The sequence below is a fragment of the Perca fluviatilis genome, chromosome 2 (assembly GCF_010015445.1).
Source record: "Perca fluviatilis chromosome 2, GENO_Pfluv_1.0, whole genome shotgun sequence".
Classification (NCBI taxonomy): Eukaryota; Metazoa; Chordata; class Actinopteri; order Perciformes; family Percidae; genus Perca; species Perca fluviatilis.
Genome location: NC_053113.1, coordinates 15,403,076 through 15,424,813, shown reverse-complemented (window position 1 = coordinate 15,424,813; position 21,738 = coordinate 15,403,076). Strand labels below are relative to the sequence as shown.

Below are 21,738 nucleotides of genomic sequence, written 5' to 3'. Positions count from 1 at the left end.
TTTTCAAGTTGGATGATGTGAAAAAGTATAGTTCAGAAAGTTATTTTGCTTGGGAATGTGACCTTTGTGCTTACATTTTTTGATGGTGGATGATGGCTCCAGGAAAGGATGGCTGAAAAACGCGTCTGCAGAGTGAGGGGTTAGAGGGACAGAGCAGATCAAAGTGGTTTTTAACAAACATGAATATGTGAAAACCAAACCTGAACAATACATTTATCATTCAGCATTTAAAGACATTACTATTATGTTAGTACCACTGACCAAAGTCCATCCTGTCTTTCTGGTTCCTCTGCAGCAGACCAAGCAGAAGGTCACCAAGTTGTTGGGATGTCTCCCTTGGGATGCTGGGTAATGAGAGCATGGGAACATTAATACCTTGTTTCTTGTGGGGTGCCTATAGACTGTGCAAATAAAACAATTTTACAAGTTTGTTGCATGTCCCACTGTGCGAGATGGATCTAGTAAAGTCTTGCTCGCAATCTGTATCGGACTGTACGACTGTAATTTTGAGGCCTGTCAGATGATACTACAGTATGAATGCCTGATGAATTGTAGCCCTCCAGTGTAAATAGGAACATGACTAGGAGCCTACAGCTATGCTAGTGACTCTGTGAGGCTGTACTAAGGCACAGCAGAGCTTTGAGCTAAATGCTAAACTCATGTTAATATGCTAATTATGACTATGCTAATTTCTGAGTTGGTGAGATACAGTATTTCAGGCTGGACCAAAGTGGTGTCTCTAATGATTAGCATTGCCATCCATAGGGTCATGTTACTACCATCGCTAAAAGAAACAGATGCAAGCAGAGACATGTTATGGTATTATCCCTCTGCACCGGTCTTAAAGATTTTACCACAATTTATTTCCACAATTGTCACCTTTCATCTGGGACAGCCCAAATCACACACCGTAAACTTAAAGCAAAAAAAAAACAAGAGGTTCTGTGGCTTACATAGGTTGTAGATTCTTGTTCTTCTCATAGAACATCCTCAGGTCTTGGGGACTATTGGCCTTCAAAATATTAATGTAGAAATTAGATGCAAACCCATCAACAAAACACATCTGTTACTGTTTTTTTGTGTGCACAATATTAACCTGGAATGGTGGCTTGCCGACCAGACACTGGTAAATGACAGTCCCTATGCTCCACAGGTCGGCCTTGGCATCATAGTTCTGGGACATGATGACCTCTGGGGCCTGAGGGAGGAAAGGCCACAAGTAAAGATCAAGAGCAGGGAGAGTTATGCAACATACAGCTGAGAAAGCTGACAAGTCATTTTAAAATGACTGACCTCAGCTGCAATTCTAGACACACACAAAACATACACAGTAAAACAAACTGACCATGTACATGGGTGACCCACATAGTGTGGCTGCCATCATGTTGCTCTGGAGGTATCGTGCAAAGCCAAAGTCAGCTGCAGAACAGAAGCATGAAACAAACCAGTCAGTACATGTGTGTTTTTATTACCAGTAACACAAACCACTGTTGGACTCTGGAGAACACTGGGAACATATAACTGTCTTGACTTGCACTCAAAACAGCTAAGGCAGTGATGGAAAATGCCATCAGTGTTGTCAGGAATGCATTAATTACGATACTGTAGTTGCCAAAATTGAAGTGTGGATACCATAGTATCTACTTCTTTGACAGACAAGGTTATGTACACAAAATGTTTGGAAAATAAAATGATCTCTTCTGTACCCAGGGCACGTTTTGTCTCTCATTCTGCTTCTGACAAAACCTACTTTACTGTACAAGTCATATTATTTGGCTTCTTAATTCAAAGGTTGGTCTAACTAAAGGCAGCATGGCTTTTAAGAAGCAAGCCATTATATATACTGTATACAAATATATTGTTACTATAAATTTGGATTCAACAGATGCTCTACATTGTTTTTATTTCAGCCCCGTGACACAGTAACAGTTTGAAAAAAACAGTCAAAAGATGGGTAATACACACAGTGTAAAACGTTTTAGTCCAATAAAGGACTTTTTCCATCTAATTCTGTCACCTATTTTGATGCGGATGCCACTGATGTTGGACTTCTTGCGACCCACATACGACAGCAGGATGTTCTGTGGTTTCAGGTCACGGTGGATGATTCCTTTGCTGTTGAGGATGCGCATGGCGGCAGCAATCTGCTGGAGGAAAACCCTCAGTGTGTCTTCTCTCAGTGTCCCCTTAGCTATAGAAGAGGAGAGATAAAGAAATGACTGAATGAAAACAGCTTTTGTTTGTTTACAATGAAACTCCGCAGGGCACCTTTTAGCAATTCTGCTCATTAAGATGCATGTTCTTGCCTGTTGTTTTCCTTAAGGCTGACCTATTGATCTTATTTAGGTGCTTCCTGCTGCCTAATGAAGCACATTAATTACTAGTTTCCTTGGTTTGCACTACAAGATGCAGAGTCAAGATTTATTATTTATTAGAAAACACTCCACAAAACTGCTTATCAGCCTCACTTGATTAAAGCTCATATTTAGCACATTATAGTAATAATCCTGAGTTAAATAGTGTAAATTGAGGCAGTGAATGTCCTATTCCCTGGTGGTAGTGAAAAAGTCTAATCCGATGTGAGACTAAGAGGATTCTCTCTCTCTCTCTCTCTCTCCCTCTCCCTCTCCCTCTCTCTCTCTCTCTCTCTCTCTCTCTCTCTCTCTCTCTCTCTCTCTCTCTCTCTCTCTCTCTCTCTCTCTCTCTCAACAACCACTATAACCCCCCAGGTTTCATTTCACAACCACCAGTGTTACTAAAGCAGACTCCCCGACCGTGACCCATTCGGTAAACTGCGAATGTGGACATGTGGGGCAGGTACATTATGCAAAAGAGTGATAAGGCTGCTGTTCCAGCAACACAATCAGTGTTTTTATGGAACAGGAGGTGGAACCACCTGTGGTTATCTAACAGTTGTATTGGCAATTGCCAAAAAGCCAACCGGATTTTAACTCTATGAAACTACTCACAGTAACTATGATCGCATATTATGAGTGTTCAGTGGTGAGTCAATGTGGTGAGTTCACCATTGTGAAGCTCAAATGCTGTGAGATCAGATTGGGTAACCGATACCCTGAAGTGTTCAGGAGATCTGTTCAGTTTTGTATCCAAATGAAAGACGTGCATTGAAAAACAAGGACATTCTGATAGTGTATGGTAGCTACTGTATGTGGATTCCATTTACTAGATTTCCTCCAGATCTTTTAACACATGTGATGTGGTCAGCCACATCACATGTGTTAAAAGAAGGGGCTTGAGCTAAAAGCTTAGGACAAAATCTAGTAAGTGGACCATGAGTATATATATTATATATATATATATAAAGTAATGGGAGCCATCACTAGGAATGTTTGTTTTTTGTGTTTCACTGGTGTTCACATGCTACATATCAGGAGGACTGCATTGTTGGTGAGGGACATTTGAGTATGGACATTTGTGGATAGTTTTTTGTTCTTCATTTTTAGTTTTTGCTATTTTCTGGGGGTTCTGAAACGTGTAAAAGAACTTCCAAACATCACTTTTACTGTCCATTATGTATCAATCCAGCTTAAGCTGACTTGTTGCTCTATGACCAGAAATGCAGACCTTTGTTATAAACTATCACAGATGCATAACACTGTGCTGACTGGCTCTGAAATAGAGAAGGAATCCTTTGTACAAAGCTGTAGTGGTTCCCACACACACATCCCCCACATGGAAAAAAGAAGACATACAAATGTTCACTCATAGACACACACTCTTTAACATCCCCACATGATACAGAGTTACATTATTCTATAAACTATTCATCACACATAGATAATAAATGCACAATCACATGCAAATATTCCCACAACTACACTCCTAATAGCTGCAGTCACATGGTTCTTCCTCCTCTGCAGCATTAGTAACTTTGTTTTGATGAATAGTAACACAGTATGTGTGTGTAGCAGACAGATTAGTGTGATGCTTACCTTGCAGATAGTCGGCAAGATCACCTCCATTACAGTACTGTGAGTGGGGAGACAAACAATCAGCAATGACTAAATTCAGGCTTAACAATGTCAAGCTGTGAAGCACATTTTGGTATTATTCGTGTGTGTCTGTGTATATGTGCACGAGTGTTTGTTGAAATCCTAGCCCAGATAATGGCAGGCTCATTACTTGATATGCTGAAAGACTGTAGCTTTTTCTGTTCTGACAATCTCAGCTAAAGTGAAGTTAGTTCCCAATAGGAACAACAAGAACAGATGGACACAGAAAGTCTGCTGGCCGCTAGGCTAATTTATGCATTGTAAACACTGAAACACTGCAGCGCTACGCCATCTATCTCATCTCATCTCAGCTGAGAATGTCTGGCTGAGTCAAGTTATAACCGAGCAGTTTGATGTGTGTAGAGGTCTGTGTTATACTGTAGCAGCCTGGTGTCATTTTACGGCGATTTAATGAAGGTAAACACAGTCAACAGTCGTGCGCAACAACATTGCGCTCCGACGCTGCACTGGCTGGGTGATACAATACTTGGAAAGAGTTGCTAGACACCACTAGGAGACAGATAATTATACATTCAAAGGATTCTAATTTCTACACCAATAACTCTAAAAGCCACAAACTATGACCTTCCTCCCTCTGTCAAGAACGCAAAAAATAACCTGTTGCTTAACTACCTGACCTCAATTTAACTCTAGCTTTTGCTGATCTGCATTCAACTTCTGTGTATTAAGGCTCTGGTTGACTTCACTTTCATAAAATGAATTCAGCTAAGGCTTAGCAAAAGCTTCACGCTTTAATGGGTAAGACTGACAGTGTCAGATCACAGAGAGGTATGCCGTTAGCTATCTAACATGTTGCCAAGCGGTTTGGCTCGCTTACAGTTTACATGCAAGTTAACGGAGACGGATTTAAACTATGCATGAAGCTGCATGTTGGCATACTGCTGCACTACATGTTCCAAGACAAACATCTTCCTTTGCTTCAAAGTGTTCAAAGGGCACAGCATTCTCTGCATTACATTATCATTTACACCTGGCTCAGTGGACTCATCTCTTCATAACACAGTCATCGGATACTTTGACCAAGACAAGATTTTTCCTGCTAAGCAAAACATGAGGCATCAGCATTGGTTTAGCCAGACTAAGGTCCATGTTTCAAAGTGCAGCAAGGGCATGTGCCCCTCAATATTCCGTAAACCATATGATAGCTGAAGCAGATTTAAAATATACCTATGAAAATCCATTTATCTAAAACAACCTGTCAGCTTTGATATACTGTGGAACTGTTTAAACATACAGTAGATCAAACGAGATTCTAAGCAAAGGCTTTCAGGGAACATGATTCCTAGAAAACAGAGGGGTGTATTTTCAGTGAACTTGAGGTGCAGTAAAGTGAGGTTTGTTTTCTACCATGCAGCCAGCTAGGAGTGTTGCGAAACGATCAGAGAAAGTTGGGGAGGATGCAGAGGGTGAGGTCGGCAAGCTAAGAAAGAAATTATAGACACAATGTAAAAGAAAACAAGAGAGGAAAAGGCAAGGGGAAAGACTGAAAGGGGAGACAGCAGTAAAGCCAAAAAGGGGAAGAACACCTGCTGACAGCGAGTGTTGGGGCTAAACCATTACATAATGTATGTCATCACTTAGGTTACTTTTAATAAAGAAAGCATTGTAAAGTAACCAATTACTTTTTAGAGTAACAAAGTAACAAGTTACATTGAAAACAAGCTGTTCCCAACACATGTGACAACACAGAAGAGGATATGAGCTCTGACTCTTTAAATATCCAGACAGTCACGTTTCTATGCTTACCTCCATGACCAGAAAAACAGAGTTGGGCGTTTCCTGGAAGAGAAGAGACACAGAAATAGTTTCACAGAATTACAGAAGACATTTATCCTGAAGCAATTGTCAGCTCCATCACACAGCCAGAAGAAAATAGCCCCTAGAAAGAAATCCATATTACACACCCACTTGCTATTTTTGATAACCTTCTGAACATGTATTTTTGTCTCATGAAAATGCAATGTAATGCTTATGACACTGCTAATAGTTCATGTTAACAGAAAATGATGATCCCCAGTCAACTTACAACATTCAGTAAATAAATACGGAGGCAAAAACACCACAGGGCAGATGAAGGAATCGGATTGTACATGGAATGAACAGGAACAAATGAGCTTCAGTTCCCATTAGCATGTATAGCTAGCAGAACACAACAACAAAAAGTACTGCAATATTTTTCACAGCATTAAAACCCATTCCATATACAAACAAATACTAGGGGAGTGTGGTCTGACCACGAGCTACAGCACTGTGCCACCATGCGAGTCAACCGACGTGTGACCCCACGGTAATGGGTATGTTTGTTTGATGGGTAAGTAGATCAGTCTTTGCAAATCCTATCCAGTGTTTTCTCTAATTGGGGCAGGTGGTAGTGGGGGATGGGCCACCAGTATTTAGTCGGTGTGTTTGGGAGGGCAAAGGGGGTTACAGAATGAGGAGGTGTAAGGGCAGTGCAATCTGGAGAAGAAGGGGGATGGGAGTAAAGTGTCACAAAACACACAGACGTAGATGCTGGTGACGAATGACCATCGTCACTGAAGAATATTCTTACACAATCACCAACTCCAGTGACACAACGTCAGAGAAAACTGAGAACAACAAATAGCAGAGGCTGAGAAAAGCTGCTGCCTGGAGAAACCTTCATTGTGTGTTTTGGCACTTTTGCATGCTGTCTCTGGCAGCTGCAGTTGCCTCAGTTTCGTTTGTTGCCTAATTGCTAAAAAGTGAGATGAATTTCAAGAGGCAGGTGGTGACAGCGCCACACAGGGCAGCCTTTGTTCTTCGAGGACTTAGAGGAAGTAGCAGCTCACGGTTATGAAAATGTCGATGGCCTGAACCTTTTTACATGAACAAATGTTTTCTAGAAGGTACTGTATAAATATCGGTGGACTTCGGACATTCGATGGCTCGCTGCCAGATGAGGGCCGGGCTCCAAAACATTCCCTTCCAGCACAAAATATTCCAAAAACAACTATGATATAAATAGCCTCTCTGTCATCATTTCCTTGTCACACTCATGTACCGTTAGAAGCTGTTTCGCAGGAAACCAAATCTACAGGCTGGACAGAAGGATGAAAGGGGTTCTTATTATCCTGAGATATGAAAACTGACAACACAATATACACAAAAATACACCGGACTGCCAAGAGTCCATGTGAGCCAAATCAGCACTGTGTCTGGTTAGTCGTTTAGTTATTGCGTCACACTCCAGCTCCAGGAGTGGTTATGTAACAAAATATGGGGGATGGGATACAGTACTGGGGAGGGGGGGGGGGTTTAAGCATTTGTAGTGAGCCTGGTGTGCGTTTGTCACGCAAGCGACAAGCGTAATCTGGGGTATTCTGGGTGAACTGGCATCATTTGAGAGTTACAGTAAGTCTATGCTTCAACATAACAGATTCACAGAATGACAGAGGACTGTCAGTGACGGAGGCAAGAAAACAGTAATTATGTTCTGGGGACAAAAGGTCAGGATTGCTTGTTGATTTTCAGTGTTACTCAATCTTGGGTAGAGAGGGGAGGATGTTTACTATTTTGCAGGTGTACAATTTGTTCTTAAACAGATATGCTGATATATACAGTACACAGAAAACACATTTGTGCATAGAAAGGAACAGAACGTCCTCATGAAAGTGCACTAGACTGCCAGAATGTAATGATGCACTTTCACATGAAGAACCAAGACAAATACAGAAATTTGAATGCAATAATTTTATCTGTATGCGAAACTTTCTAAGGCCCAGATTTGAGTGAAGGTCCTCAAAAAACATTTGTTATGCAAGACAAGAGATGTACTGAAGATCACATGAGTGTGTTTGCTCATGCATATGTGCTGATAAAACATGTTTTACAAGTACATGTTCCGTGTGTGTGTGTGTGTGTGTGTGTGTGTGTGTGTGTGTGTGTGTGTGTGTGTGTGTGTGTGTGTGGGTGTGTGTGTGTGTGTGTGTGTGTGTGTGTGTGTTCCTGTGCCTCAGAGAGGAGCAACAGTGTTTTCTTCTGAGCTTCTCCAGCTCAGCCAGTTAAATGTCTGGAAAGCAAAGCTCTGTAAAGGAATGTGGACAAAAGCCCGGGAGGTTCATAATGCAGGTTTTCTAGGAAAACTCACCGAGCTCCAAAAACCCCTCTAAAAGTATCCAAGAACATTTACTGCCCCTCTTTTTTCTCAGCCCTCTTTAAGTCAGTCCTGCCTCAATACCTTGTGTAATTAGCGCGCGCACACACACACACACACACACACACACACACACACACACACACACACACACACACACACACACACACACACACACACACACACACACACACACACACACACACACACACACACACACACACACACGGCTGGGGCCCCTCTCCAGGTCACACACACACCATGTTCCAACATCAGCTTTTGTGAAGATTAGCTCACACAACACTTCATAAACAAACCTCAACCCCCTCTTCCTCTGTTTACCTTTACACCAACTTTTATTCCCACCAATTTCTTTAGGTTTTTGTTCGGCAATGTAATAATACAATACAAAATACTGACCCCACACCCTATGCCGCTTTGCAAACATATATTGTCACCTTTATCCTGTGTAAATAATTTTGAATATGTTATTGTACGTTTACTGTCTGATTTTTTTTTATTTGTTATTTTTTTATTTTAAATGCTGATGGAGAGCCAAAGTTACCTCCATGCCAACTGAGCAAACTAAATCTATATGTATGTGCTTATGTATAGTTACATTAGTATTATTAGCATGTGTAGTAGGCTACTCATAATGATTTAATTAAAAGCACATTTTTATTTGGCAGTTCGAGGGAATTTCAAATTCTGGCCACCTCGATGACTGCTTGGTTAATGATTTTTCAATGTAAAAACAAAACAAACAAACCTGTTATCTCTGTTGCCAGTTCACAAAAAGTCCAAACAGCAAAGCTGTATTGTGCAGCATGAGAGAGAGGGAGAGGGAGAGGGAGAGAGAGAGAGAGAGAGAGAGAGAGAGAGAGAGAGAGAGAGAGAGAGAGAGAGAGAGAGAGAGAGAGAGAGAGAGAGAGAGAGAGAGAACCCTGACAAAAGACACCTTATAATTAGCCAGTCTACCTAACACTGCTGCAGCTTGCTTAACATTAACATCTCCATGAAGGAGGACAGGGAGTCACTCAGCTGTTTGTTTAAGACGGTCATTAAAATCAGCAAACGAGCAGAGCTCCTCCAAACTATAGCCGGCATTCTGTCATGGGTGCACAGACTCCCACATCCGGCGCTGCAGTCTTTTGTCAACGCACAGCTATTCTGAGAGTAATTCATATAAGCAGCCTGAGGTTGACTGTAGTCATAAAAGCTGGCAGAAGCAAGTGTACATGAAGGGCTATATAAAGTAAAGTTTTAAACATAAACAAAAAAAAATGTAATGCTTTAAGCTATTGGTCATATCTTCCGATGAAACAACCCATTTAATTGCATTTGCTAAATCCTTGTATTTTACGTCTAATTCAGCTAAATATTACGGAGTTAAAAGTCATGTATCCTACATACACTAAAAACCTGCAGTGCTCTGGGGCCTCATTTATCAACAGTGCGTAGAAAATTTTCTAAAATCTGTTTTACGAATGAAATTTAGTACGTGCTTAAAAAGGGAAATTTCACCGCTGGAAAGCGGAAAAATACTAACAGGTTTCTACTGATACAAAGCTTAATGCTAATCGGTGAAGTTTCCCTTTAAGTACAAAAAAAAAAAAAAAAAAGAAATCGGCATTTATCAAACATGCGCAAGCCAATCGTACTCACATCAGTAAGTAATCAATCTCGAAAATCGCACCTGTTCTTAACGGCCATGCTCGTTCACGATTAGGCCATTTGCATTCAGAAACGCCTCCAACCAACCATAATTGGTAACAACAGATCCCTTTATCAATCATGTGAATGTGTTTTTTCCCTCACCGCAATAATGGCAAAGAGAGCAAAGAAGAGGAAACACAGTAATGGAGGTACTGATAGAGGAGGTTGATTCCAACCAAAAAATATTGTTTGGTTCACTCAGTGCAGGAGGTATTATAAACAAAAGAAAAATGCTGCATGGGAGAAAGTCATGAATATCACGACGCAAATCCAGCAGTATATTTTTGGGGAAGCCGCACCTACTTAGAAGCCACTCTGTGCCCTCGCCAAGCAGATCAGCACGATCTTTGAGCACATTTTTTGCCAAGTCTTCCCATAACGCAAGATAAGCCATTGCACTATATATATATATATATATATATATATATATATATATATATATATATATATATATATAACACATTTGTCACAGCTGTCTTTCATAGGGTTTCACACCAATTAGGCAACTTGTCTGTTTAAAACAAATGACTAATTGAGTGTTTTCTAATAAAAGGAAACACAGGACATATGTGGATGTTGATTGCATTATGCATACTGTGACACTCTCAAATGCTTTTTATTTGTAGTATCGCTATTCTACCACTAGGTTCTGTTCTTAAGCATGGCCAGAGCTGTGCTTATATTTACACACATTCCTAAGTGTAAGTACAAGTTCTTAAATTCCACACTTGCGTGGCAATGTTCTTATGAATTACATACACACACATCTGTGTGTAGACACGGTTGATAAATGAGGCCCCAGAAGTCCTGAAAAAGAACTGGGATTGTTTTTGTTTTTTTGTGCATTCAGCAAAGAACAAAAGAAGTGCTGAGGTAGTACTGTGGGGTGTTAACGTATTATGTCAATGTGATGTTGCGTGAATGATCACCTCCATTGTGAAACTGAATCAAACATACAAAAAGAACATAAGTAGTTCTAATCAGTGTTAATTCAGTGTTTAGATGAAGACAATACAGTCTAGTCTATATGTGCTGGTATACACGAGTAGCAGCAGCAGTGTGAAGAGAAACAGTCAGCTGTGGTGTGAGCCTGAGTGGGCTTAGCCAAGATTATAATTTAGATTTGAGGTTAAACAATACAGTAAACTATAGCTGAAAAACGGTTTCATGACCGAATCTAATTGCTGTCCAAATGTAGGAAATGATTTAATGGACAGCCATTTAACAGTGTCTACAAAAGAAAAGTAAATAAGTAGAAAAAAGTAGTAAAAAATAAAGATCCATGCCTTTTCTAATCAAAAATACAGGCTATGCGTGACTAGACTGTTGCACAAACCAGCTTGGGTTACATTTCCTGCTCTGTTGGGTTAACCCAGTCATGTACTGTAGCACATGGTACCACCAACAACAACACCAACAACAACAGCTGATGATGCTGGTTAAGAGGCTAACTAGGCATTTGAGACAAATGTTTATAACTGGCAATGGCAAAGTGAAAACAAGAAACTGGAAAAAGTGAGATAAATATACCAAATTACAATCAGAAGTGGGGTTTACAAAAAAAAAAGTGGCAGCTGCCAGTTGGTCTTGGTTACCAAAGGGCTTAAAACAAACCAGACTATATTGATAGTCACCAAGAGAGGAAATGCACACTATTACACTAGCTACCAACAGACGGACCCATGCTGCAGGGGACGGAAAAAAGAAATGCCAGCTGGTAAGAAATAGACACAGGGTGTCACTGTGCCTAAAGCGGTGCTAGACCAGCCAAGTGACTGTTACAGGCAACAGAGGCAGAGGTGACAGAAAGCAGGCAAACAAAATCAAGAAACAAAGAGAGGAAGTGCATGTAGAAACTTACTAAAGACACACAATTGATAAAGTGGGCTTTGAGGGACTGAGAATTTATCAAAACAAATACAGCATCTTAGTGTCTGTCTGGTGCCAAAACCACAGTGTTGCTTGATTTAATGGTTAGGTGACCGGCTAAATACAGTGACCAAGTCCACTCTTGATATAAAGGCTTTTATTTTGGGGAAATATAGATGGATAGATTTTTATTGATCCCCAAAAAATGGGAAATTTAAAGTGCAACAAAATATCAGACACACAGCAGACATGCAGAATATACATGATATACTAGGATACAATGTACATGAAATAATAATAGGATAGAATAAAAGAACAAATATTTAAAATCTATACAAGTTGGGAATAAAATGAAAATGTACAACTGATTATTGCTTATTAATAAATATTTTATTCCTAAAGCATTCAAAGCGTCATGCCTAAGGCAAATAATTAACCTTTAGCCTAATAAATAGAATAAGCCCAAATGTAATACAACCCTGATTATAAGACTTTAACTTGTATTACAATCAGTCAATATTGTATTTTTATATATTAAAGGGATATTTCAATATTTAAGCTCATTCGCTTTAGATGACAAGATCCATGCCACTCTCATATTTGTCTTTTCAACACGAAGCTAATGCCATCACTTAATTGTGTCACTCTAGCTTTCTTTTAAAATTAATTAACTTAAAATCTTAAAATCACAATTATTCTGTATGTTTCTTTAAGTCTTGTCACTGATGGAAGCTACCCATTTTACTATATCCTGCCTGCTGAGTTATGCCTGGACTCCTCAGCCGTCTGCCTCTGGAAGAATTCATTACATTAGCAGGACTGATGGAGGGATGGAGAGATGGGGTGGAGGAGTGAAAGGGTGGACAGACTGGTGAGCAGGGTCCCTGTGGGAGGCTTACGCAAACACAGGAAGTACCACTACTACAGTATGTGGGAAGTGCTTCATCATCACTTCAACTGTTTCTGCCTCACTCCCCATTTCTCCCTTTGTATCTCCTTATTGGAAGTACAGTCAAATGTAAGGGGTTTTTTATAGCAAATTTTGGACATTATAACAAACACTGCATTCCTACTATATCTTCCGATAAGGTCTTTTGTGACAGAAAATAGAAACAGAGCAGCAGTTTCTAGAAGGGAGACATGAACTCTCAACAGAACCACCGCTATCTTTATTGTGTTCACGCAGTTAGAAACATTATTAAAAAGTCCAAGTAAATCTAATAATTTACTGTTGGTTGCAGCTATTTAAAGATCCCCTGTTCTCCGCAAGTTTTATTTGAAAACGACAAATACAAACGTCTGTTTAAGCTGTGTGGCTGATATTCACTGCCGTTCGGTCAGGAACGAGCAACCCAACAACAAAGCACATCACTAATAAACTACAACAGTACAAACAACAGGACCAGTTAAATAAATGCTAGAAACACTCAGCTTTGAAAAATACACACAGTCTAATATTCTGCCTCAAGCAATGAGCATTTTTTTTATCCACCGGGATCTGAAAGTGGATGTGTCAGGAATATGTGATATGGAACTCTGCTAGAAGCCAAGCTCCCAGCCAGAGGACAAAGGGGATTGTGCTCATTCAACATGCCTTCATGGGCCCTCGGATGGGCTTCAACCAGTGCACTGTATATGGGACTGTGTACTGACAGTATGGCCTTTCAGATTCAGCACAATGCACACTTTCCCACCAAGTCATACTTCACACTTTCCACAGGCTTCACAGTTCGGCCAAAATTAATTGAACCTGGTTTGTTTGGGTGATGATGTCTTGTAAAATCTATTCTTAGAAATGCATTTAATTGCAGTTTCACATCCAGCTTTTTGCGATCCCAAAGTGCATAAAAGCCATAGAAAGGCAGTTTTGAGAAGTCTTGCCCCATGACGATGGACTTATCGACTGACCAATAATTGCAAAGCAGTGTGGGTCATTAGTCACATGAGCACTTTGTTATGTAGTGTACAGTATTAACGAAATAGTATAAAACCTCTATACCAGAGTTCATGGCTTATATGCAAATACAGTTTAATGTGGATGCCCTTTTCTTAGAAATTCAAAACTGTTTATATCTACTGTAAATGATCCTGTTCTGTAGATAAATACAAGCACATGAATACAAACCGATAATAAACTGGTCCTGTCCATAGTTGTGTTTTTCATTTTCACTGCAGCAAACCGGTTTGATTCACCAGGGCTGTGCTAATAACACATCTACTAATCAGTATTTTGCTTGAATATCAACTTCATCTAGAAAACCAGACAAATTAACTCTAGCTCACATTTAGTGATAATAAACCTATTACTATTATATTATAAAAAACTAACTTCATCATTGTGTTCTAATCATTACATTCAGAAAACTGAATTATATTTAGCGGTGAATGCTATGGAGTATTTATGGTAAAAATGACAAACTGCTGGTTGCAATTACACAAGTAAGGCAGAGGATATCAGCTGTTATCTAAATGAATCCTGTTTAAAGCTCTCAGTCTCCCCTTTACTGAGTTAACATCATTTTAGCTAATGTTATAATTTTAGAGACTTGCTTTTGAGGACATGCTGCTGCTCAGCCATGAATGTCCAGAGATACTGAAGATACTGATGTGACGATCAGCTAGCGTTAGTTGGTCAATAAGTAGAGGCTGTGCTCAGAATGCCTCGTAGCGGGACAACCGTGACAATGGGACTGATGGGAACCACACTGCGATAGCATTACCCTAAATCAGTCAGCTGAGTCGAGAGAGACAGCCTTATTCAGCATTAAACTAAAGCACTAGCCAATAGAAACATTGATCCTCTTGACACACAAGAGATTTGTGGATGAAGATTAAGTTGACTAGATTCAAGTTTTTTCCCCCCAACAATGGCTCCACTAGATACTGAAACAGACAAGGTCTCAGACATACCTGCTGGTCTGACACTAAAAGAAGAGCAAACAACACTCAAAGTAAATAAATATTGGAATACCATAGGATACTTATTTCTCTATTAAGCTTATATCAATTTGATGCAAAAAAAATAAAAACTTACCTGGACATCGTAAAGTGCCACAATGTTTTCATGCTGCAGCTCCTGAGTAAATACAGAACAGAAATACAAGATGCATTAGCAAGACCATTAACTAGACTACAGCAGCTAATGGAATCACTTTCACTGAGATTTCTATCAGGGATGCCGAGGCTCCTTTCTGTCAAAGGTGCAGACTCACAAGGTCAATGTCACAGTCTTTAAACGGAGATAAGTGAGAGGCAATTAAGTGTCATGCTCACCTTCAGGATTTTGATTTCCTTGCCAAGAAGGATCTGGGACTTTGACAGGTTCTTCTTATTAATGCTCTTGATGGCCACTTCCCAATCTGTCTTCTGCAAAACACAGGGAGCAGGATTGAGAGGAAAAAAAGACTTAACAACAATTTAAGAACAACTTAATGTCCCTGTAAAGTGTCCCCTTAATTAGTATCAAAGATGAATGAATCTGATGAGGATGAAATACATATTGCCTTTGTACATGTACTCCACATAAACCATTCTTGACAACATTCGTGATCAACTTGTTTTATTTCAGAATGCCTTATGAGCCAAATCTTCATCTTCATCATGATGGACTCTTCAGAAGAGATCATTATCTTCACTCGAGTTTCTGTGCACGAAAGTAGCCGGACGCCACAATCTTCTGAACACAGCCATACGGAGAAATACATACGAGGTTGTTTGGAGCTGATAGTCTTAATTAGCTTTGTATCAACTCATTTGGCAATGGCTTGAATGTAACGGACGTTCATTAATATCAAAAAGTTTCGCACTAAAGCTTTAAGCTTTTCCAATTTCCAACACTTTTCCAAATTGACAATTCAACAACCACTGGAGAAAGTGCAGGAACCAGTAGTCTACTGTTCATGACTACAGTTGTCTACTAAAGGAGAGCATAGAGGCTTGTAAATATAGTTGGGTCATGCTTTCCCCTCAGGATATTGTTCAGTCGAGGTGGTGAGACCCGTGGATCCTCTATGTCTCATCTTGTGATCAATGTATTTCGAACAGAACAGCCTAATACTTACAAATACTTAAAAAACGTATCTTTCTCACCCCTAATAATTGTTATAATTAAAATATGTGGCATTAAAACCGGATGGTGAAACATATACTAATGAACATTTTCTGCTGTTGCTCCTTACTGCAATGTCGAGCTGGGTGATAATTTTAAAGCTATAGGCCTAGTGCATAGTTTCTGTGTCCCCCATGAGGAATTCTAAGTAATGACGCAGTTGCTAGTAGCCAAGGAGAACACGGTCGATTAAAAAAAAAATAGTTGGACTCTTCAGAAGAGGTAATATCTTCACTCGATTTTCTGTGCGCGAAAGTAGCTGGACGACACCAGTTTCTGAACACGCCCATACTGAGAAATCCAGAGAGAGTTGTGTGGAGCTGACAGTCTTAATTAGCTTTGTAGCAACTCATTTGGCAATGGCTTGAATGTAACGGACATTCATTAATATCAAAATGTTACGCACTAAAGCTTTAAATCATTGTTTAGAGACTGATGAGGCAATCTTATCACTTATCATTTTAAAACATTCTACATAATTATGTTATTGGATTTTAATTATATTACCCAGCCCTACTGTAGTGGTACTTGGATTTTCTTTGAAACAATTTGACATTTAAGTTGACCCCAAGGACAATATGAGTGTATGTGTTCTGCTAAAAGCAAAGCAAGCTGGCCTAAATTGCATTATCAGCATCACTGTGTGAGAGTTGACTGGAAGGATGAGGAAATTCTAGACGTCCCAATAACACCAGGTCACTTGGGTTTCAGACAGCTATGCCAGCCTATTGCGCTGAATGACAAGGCGCTCAGATGACTGCTGGAATGGGAGCCAGCCTACTTACACTAAGTGAGGGGAGAAGGACCTATTTTTTCACTGGGCTGAGTAAATGTTTCCAGATGAGCTCCTGGAGCAGGTATAAAAAGACTTTTGGAGCTCACGTGAGCTCAAAGGCTCTCAGGACATGTGCTGCACACGCAAACACCCAACTAAGGACAGAAATAGACCTAGGGGAGGCGGTTTGTTTTCTATGCCCTTGAGAAACACAGTATGGATAAATGAAATCAACATGATCAGTCAGACGAGAGGCTAAGGAAGGAATAAAAAGACATGCTTTTCAAATAGATCTAGGTTAAAAAGGAGACGTTCTTGTTCTGCGGGTGCACTCCGCCTAAAGCCTGGCATCGAATCTAGCACACGAGCGAATGACATGGGTCTGTGTATGTGTATGTGTATGTGTATGTGTGTGTGTGTGTGTGTGTGTGTGTGTGTGTGTGTGTGTGTGTGTGTGCCAACTGAGCTGCATCCATACCCAGCTCACTGACAGCCTGCCCAGCCAAGTGTGACTGAGCTGCCGATACTACACCCATCGAAAAAAAAAAGAAAAGAAGTGACCCTGCTGGCCCATCATGTTGTGCTGGAGGGCGAGGAGGTGTGTGGTAGGGGAGAGACAAAACTAACAAACTAAGCTAATGGCTCGGTAGTGAACCACATAATGGAGAGTTGAGCAGTGCAGAGTAAGCAGTTGTTCTCTGCTCAGAGTAATGCTGCAAAGACAGAAGCACGCTTTCATTTTCCAGAATAATGTGTGATGTCATTTATGAATCACAGACGATTATAGAGATGTGAGCAACAAAGAGATGAGCGTCAGCAACACTGCAGAAGTTGGCCGAAGGGGTCGTGACAGACGGCGGAAGAATGAGACTGAGCAGAAGTATATGACACCAAAGGAGTATCAACAACATCTTATTTGGGCATTTAAAGAGATTGACATTTTTAGCCAAAAATGACATTTAGAACAGAGGTGACACATCTGGAAAAAAGCCTAACAAGTTTAACTTTTGAGTAATGTAATAATCTGTGTGTGGCATTAACAGAACCTGTATGAATGTATCCCAAGCTATTCTTCCATAAATCAGTTGAGATAGATAGATAGATAGATAGATAGATAGATAGATAGATAGATAGATAGATAGATAGATAGATAGATAGATAGATAGATAGATAGATAGATATACATTTGATTCTTCTTCCTGCAATTACATTATGGCCTTTGAGGAGGGAGAGATCTGATTATTTTCCTTTATACCCAACATAACACAAATCATCAGGTGTATCCAGTGTAATAACCTTGATCAGCATTCAGAAGGAGACTAGACCATGTTCTGGCCCCTTGTGTCATGTTGCAACTCATCTCTTTGAAAGTTTTAGGCTATATGTTTCGCAGAGTTGCAGTGGGTCTTGCTGTTAAAATAATCTGTGAAAACACAGTTTTCATAAAGTTGACATAAAATTACATCTTAATGTGATTTGTTTCTCTTTTGGCATTTGCACAATTGCTACTGCAATTAGGTGATTGTCTTGCCTGATCTCTGATGATCCTTTCTTGATATTACAGTGTAACAGGAGCCCATATGTAACATCCAACACTGACTAAGCAATGAAGAAATCCATCACGTCTGTTGCATGCAGCTGGCTCTAACCTTCCTGTACCTCCCAGGTGGAAATAATCCTATAAATAGGATAAATGGCATGCAGATGATAGGACTTAAACTGTTAATCACACTGATCACATGCCGGGACTGTTTTAACGTGACACGAAGGCATGTGAGCAGTGGACGGAGGCGCTAGATGCACAGCTCCCGGTGATGATTGGGTGATTGTTTGCAGGCTTACATTCAGCTCAGTTTCCAGGCTGTGAGCTAGTTATCGATAGCAGCTCTGCCCAGGCTACAGCAGGTTATGCAAGGGTGCTCTGTAATGTGGCTTTCATTGAGGAATTCAGGACCATCTGTTCCGCACCAGTAGCAATGGGGGCAACATGATGTCATCTCTTGCATCTCTGTCACACGTAAAGAAACTCACCATTTCTGTATTCTTATGTGATAGAAAACCACACCCAAGTCAAATGCAATGAGTACATTTCTGAGCATTATGTTAATAATGTAATATGTTCCATTGCTTCAGTGTGAATGAACCTTGTGCAGCTCTTACATAAAGGGAGGCTTGTATCCTTAAAAAGGCAAAAGAAAAACACTGCACGCCATCCTCCCTGCTGCCTCAGTACGTCAGCAAGTCATTCACTGCTGCCTGACTCATCCGTTTCATGAATGAACCAGGCGGCATATATACACTTATACAGCTAACATCAGGCTGATGAAAGAACACTTAAATCACCTGCCACAGCAGGACTTACAGTACATAAGACTGGATTAAGACGTTTAGTCATAAAAGGGTTGTATTATTCCCACCGCTGAAAAGATGACAGCCCACCTATGCTGCTGCAGAACTGCATTCTGCACTGCCACTGACTGACCCAGATTTTCAAATGGAGCTGCCTACTTGCCCCCTTTTATCCTGCAAGGCAAGATGAAAAGGAGGGGAAAGACAACATTGCAGGAAAGTTATTTATTTATTTACCTTCCTGTGTCTTCCTTTGAACACCACAGCAAAGGCTCCATGTCCAACCAGGTCTTTTCTGCTGTACTCAAAATCTCCCACAGTCTCCATTATGACGGGCTGATGGTCCAGCTGATGTTGGGCGCTGGTGGGTAGCATTAAATGTTGCTCTTCTCTTCAGAAAATAATCCCGGAGCGAATTATTCTCGCAGTCCTGGTGATGCTGCTTCTTGCACTGCGGATGTACTTTATGACAGGCTGCTTTGATGTGCCTTATTGCATAAATACGAGATGCTGACAGGACATCATGCATTTACATGCCCTCTAAATAGGTTGGGGTGTTTGTAATGTCACACAGAACAGAGGGCTTTGAGCATGGCTAACAACAATCCTGAGCTAAACTGTATCAGTGCCAGCTGTCAGTCTTTGACCCAGTTGGATAGCTGCAATCCAGCTTTGCATTACTCTCCAAAGGTGGCTCACTAACGTGTCCCGAGTCAGCTAACCAGTTCAGAGGGACAGTCTACATGATGCCAACCCTACTGGACATGACTATGCAAAGATTGTAAGCAGTTGCAGGCACCGAGCTATCGGTTAGCCTGACAGTGACATAACCCTGTGGCTACACCTGGCGTCATAGCTGCTGTCCATAGTAGGTCTCTGCAAACATGCGAACAATAATATGTAAATAACGTTACCTTGTTCGGTGATGCTAAATTATTTAATCTGCTTCTATCTAAAATATACAAGTTGCAGCAACCTATAAAGCTAGCCAACATCCGCGAGCTAGTCCACGGTCAATGTTAGCATAAGAAATCTTAAGGATGCAACACAAATGTCAACACGGAGCTGTTGTTTATCTGAAGGCGTTAGTCCTCGTTAGATCCGTCCTCTTCGACAAGATGTCCGAGTCCACAAGACACATTTCTCTCCTCTTGATAAACACTGACGTTTCCCCAATGAGCATTCATTTTATCCGTGTGACATAAAAGAACACTTCGTTGTTTCCTTCGTCGTTAAGTTAACGTTAATGTAAGCACTGGGAGTAGCTGTCGCCTTCAATTCAATGTTGTTTCACGTTAAGCTACTGAACGTTAACCTGCTAATATAAACTGTACGGTTTTTAATCACTGTACAGCGCTGTCACATCGGGACAGAAGGAAGGTCTTCGCGTCCGGACGGCGATTTAAACAATACTGGAAGCTAGTGCCATGTTCGGCTTTATATGCGATCCTTCCGCGGAGGCCTGCTTTAGACTTATTCTTCCGCTGCGAGGGTTAGTCCGTCTACAGAGGCTCTGAGGACAACTTGAAATAAAAACTTGATTTATATAGCACCTTTCATGCTTCAAAGCAGCCCAAAGTGCTTCACAGAGCTAAATTAAAACAACACAGACACAAAATAAAAAGGACAAAGAATTAAAAAAAACTTTGAAGCAAGACTAAACTATAAACAAAATTATAAGCTACCATAACAGTAGCATACTCCAAATAAAAATAAAAAAATAAACAGATTACAAAAATAGGCCTTCAAGGGCGCAAAACAATAGGCACTCTCTCTTTAATGGGACACAAGGAAAATTTAAGAATGTGTTCTTTATAATCTGATTATCTATTTTGCAGTAACAACATTATTTTTATTTATATGCCTTTTTTTGAACGGTCAAAAGTATTTGAAGGTTGTGTGCAAAGTGTGAACCCCACTAGTTGTTGAGAGGAGGGCTACCGTTCAAATCATTCGAAATGAATCAAAGGGATTTGGCGTGACTATGGATACATATTGACTACATGAAAGCATCTAACAACATCTGAGTTGCATTATGTTTATGTAAGATATTTACTACTGTATTATTAGGCTACATTTTTATATCGTTTAAGAGTATTGGGGAAGACGTTTCCCAGATGATCATTTATATTTTTTTAAGATGCAATATTAAGTAATAAATAAGTCACAGTTAGTGATAAAAACATAGCATAGCCTATTTGGTGAACCAGGGCACATTTACCTTTCTTATATCATACTTTTTTTTTTTTTTAAATACATATTGCAATATTGCATGGGTGGAACAGGGAAGCACTGAATACGTTTCAAGTCTATTGCTTACCTCTGTTTAGAACATAACTAGACCTTTGTCTTCAAGTCCCCTTGGCATTTTTTAACAAGACCTGAACTGTGGAACACATAACAGGCTACATACAGTATGTATTTAAAGGCCTGTAGACGGGGACACTGAGGTTATGTTCTCAGTATTGCTTTCTATGATTTATGGAATTTAGGAAGCTGGGGGAGTTACTTTTACCTTTAAATCTGCTGCTATTTGGGATGTTCCAGAGTCTATGAGGAACAAAGGTATTGCTGAGGCATTGCCAACAGTGACCATAGACATTGGGATGACCTAACAGAGAAGTCCTCTTTACAAGCTATAGCTCTTTTGTACGTGCTTTATGAATTTGCATTTTTATTTGGTTGCCTTTTCTATTACTTCCTTTCATAAGAAAGTGTTTTGTAATTGTTTAAAACAATGGACTATGCCACACTATATCTCAACTTTGAAAAG

The 21,738-nt window shown here is 40.2% G+C and overlaps 1 protein-coding gene across 3 annotated transcripts in view; it reads right to left on the bottom strand.

The window, feature by feature from the left end:
• The window catches only part of ulk2 (unc-51 like autophagy activating kinase 2), a 37,091-nt gene extending 16,729 nt beyond the window's left edge, over positions 1-20,362 (bottom strand). For all 3 annotated transcript variants that reach the window (XM_039824344.1, XM_039824354.1, XM_039824364.1), the window contains exons 1-11: positions 19,203-20,362; positions 15,007-15,099; positions 14,768-14,809; positions 5,781-5,813; positions 3,954-3,990; positions 2,018-2,191; positions 1,346-1,419; positions 1,097-1,198; positions 954-1,012; positions 262-344; positions 75-125 (exon numbers count right to left, since the gene is read on the bottom strand). In XM_039824344.1, the coding sequence (XP_039680278.1) occupies positions 75-125; positions 262-344; positions 954-1,012; positions 1,097-1,198; positions 1,346-1,419; positions 2,018-2,191; positions 3,954-3,990; positions 5,781-5,813; positions 14,768-14,809; positions 15,007-15,099; positions 19,203-19,340 (886 nt within the window). In that variant the 5' untranslated portion in view covers positions 19,341-20,362. The remainder of the gene's footprint in view (positions 1-74; positions 126-261; positions 345-953; positions 1,013-1,096; positions 1,199-1,345; positions 1,420-2,017; positions 2,192-3,953; positions 3,991-5,780; positions 5,814-14,767; positions 14,810-15,006; positions 15,100-19,202) is intronic.
• Positions 20,363-21,738: the final 1,376 nt, after the last annotated feature.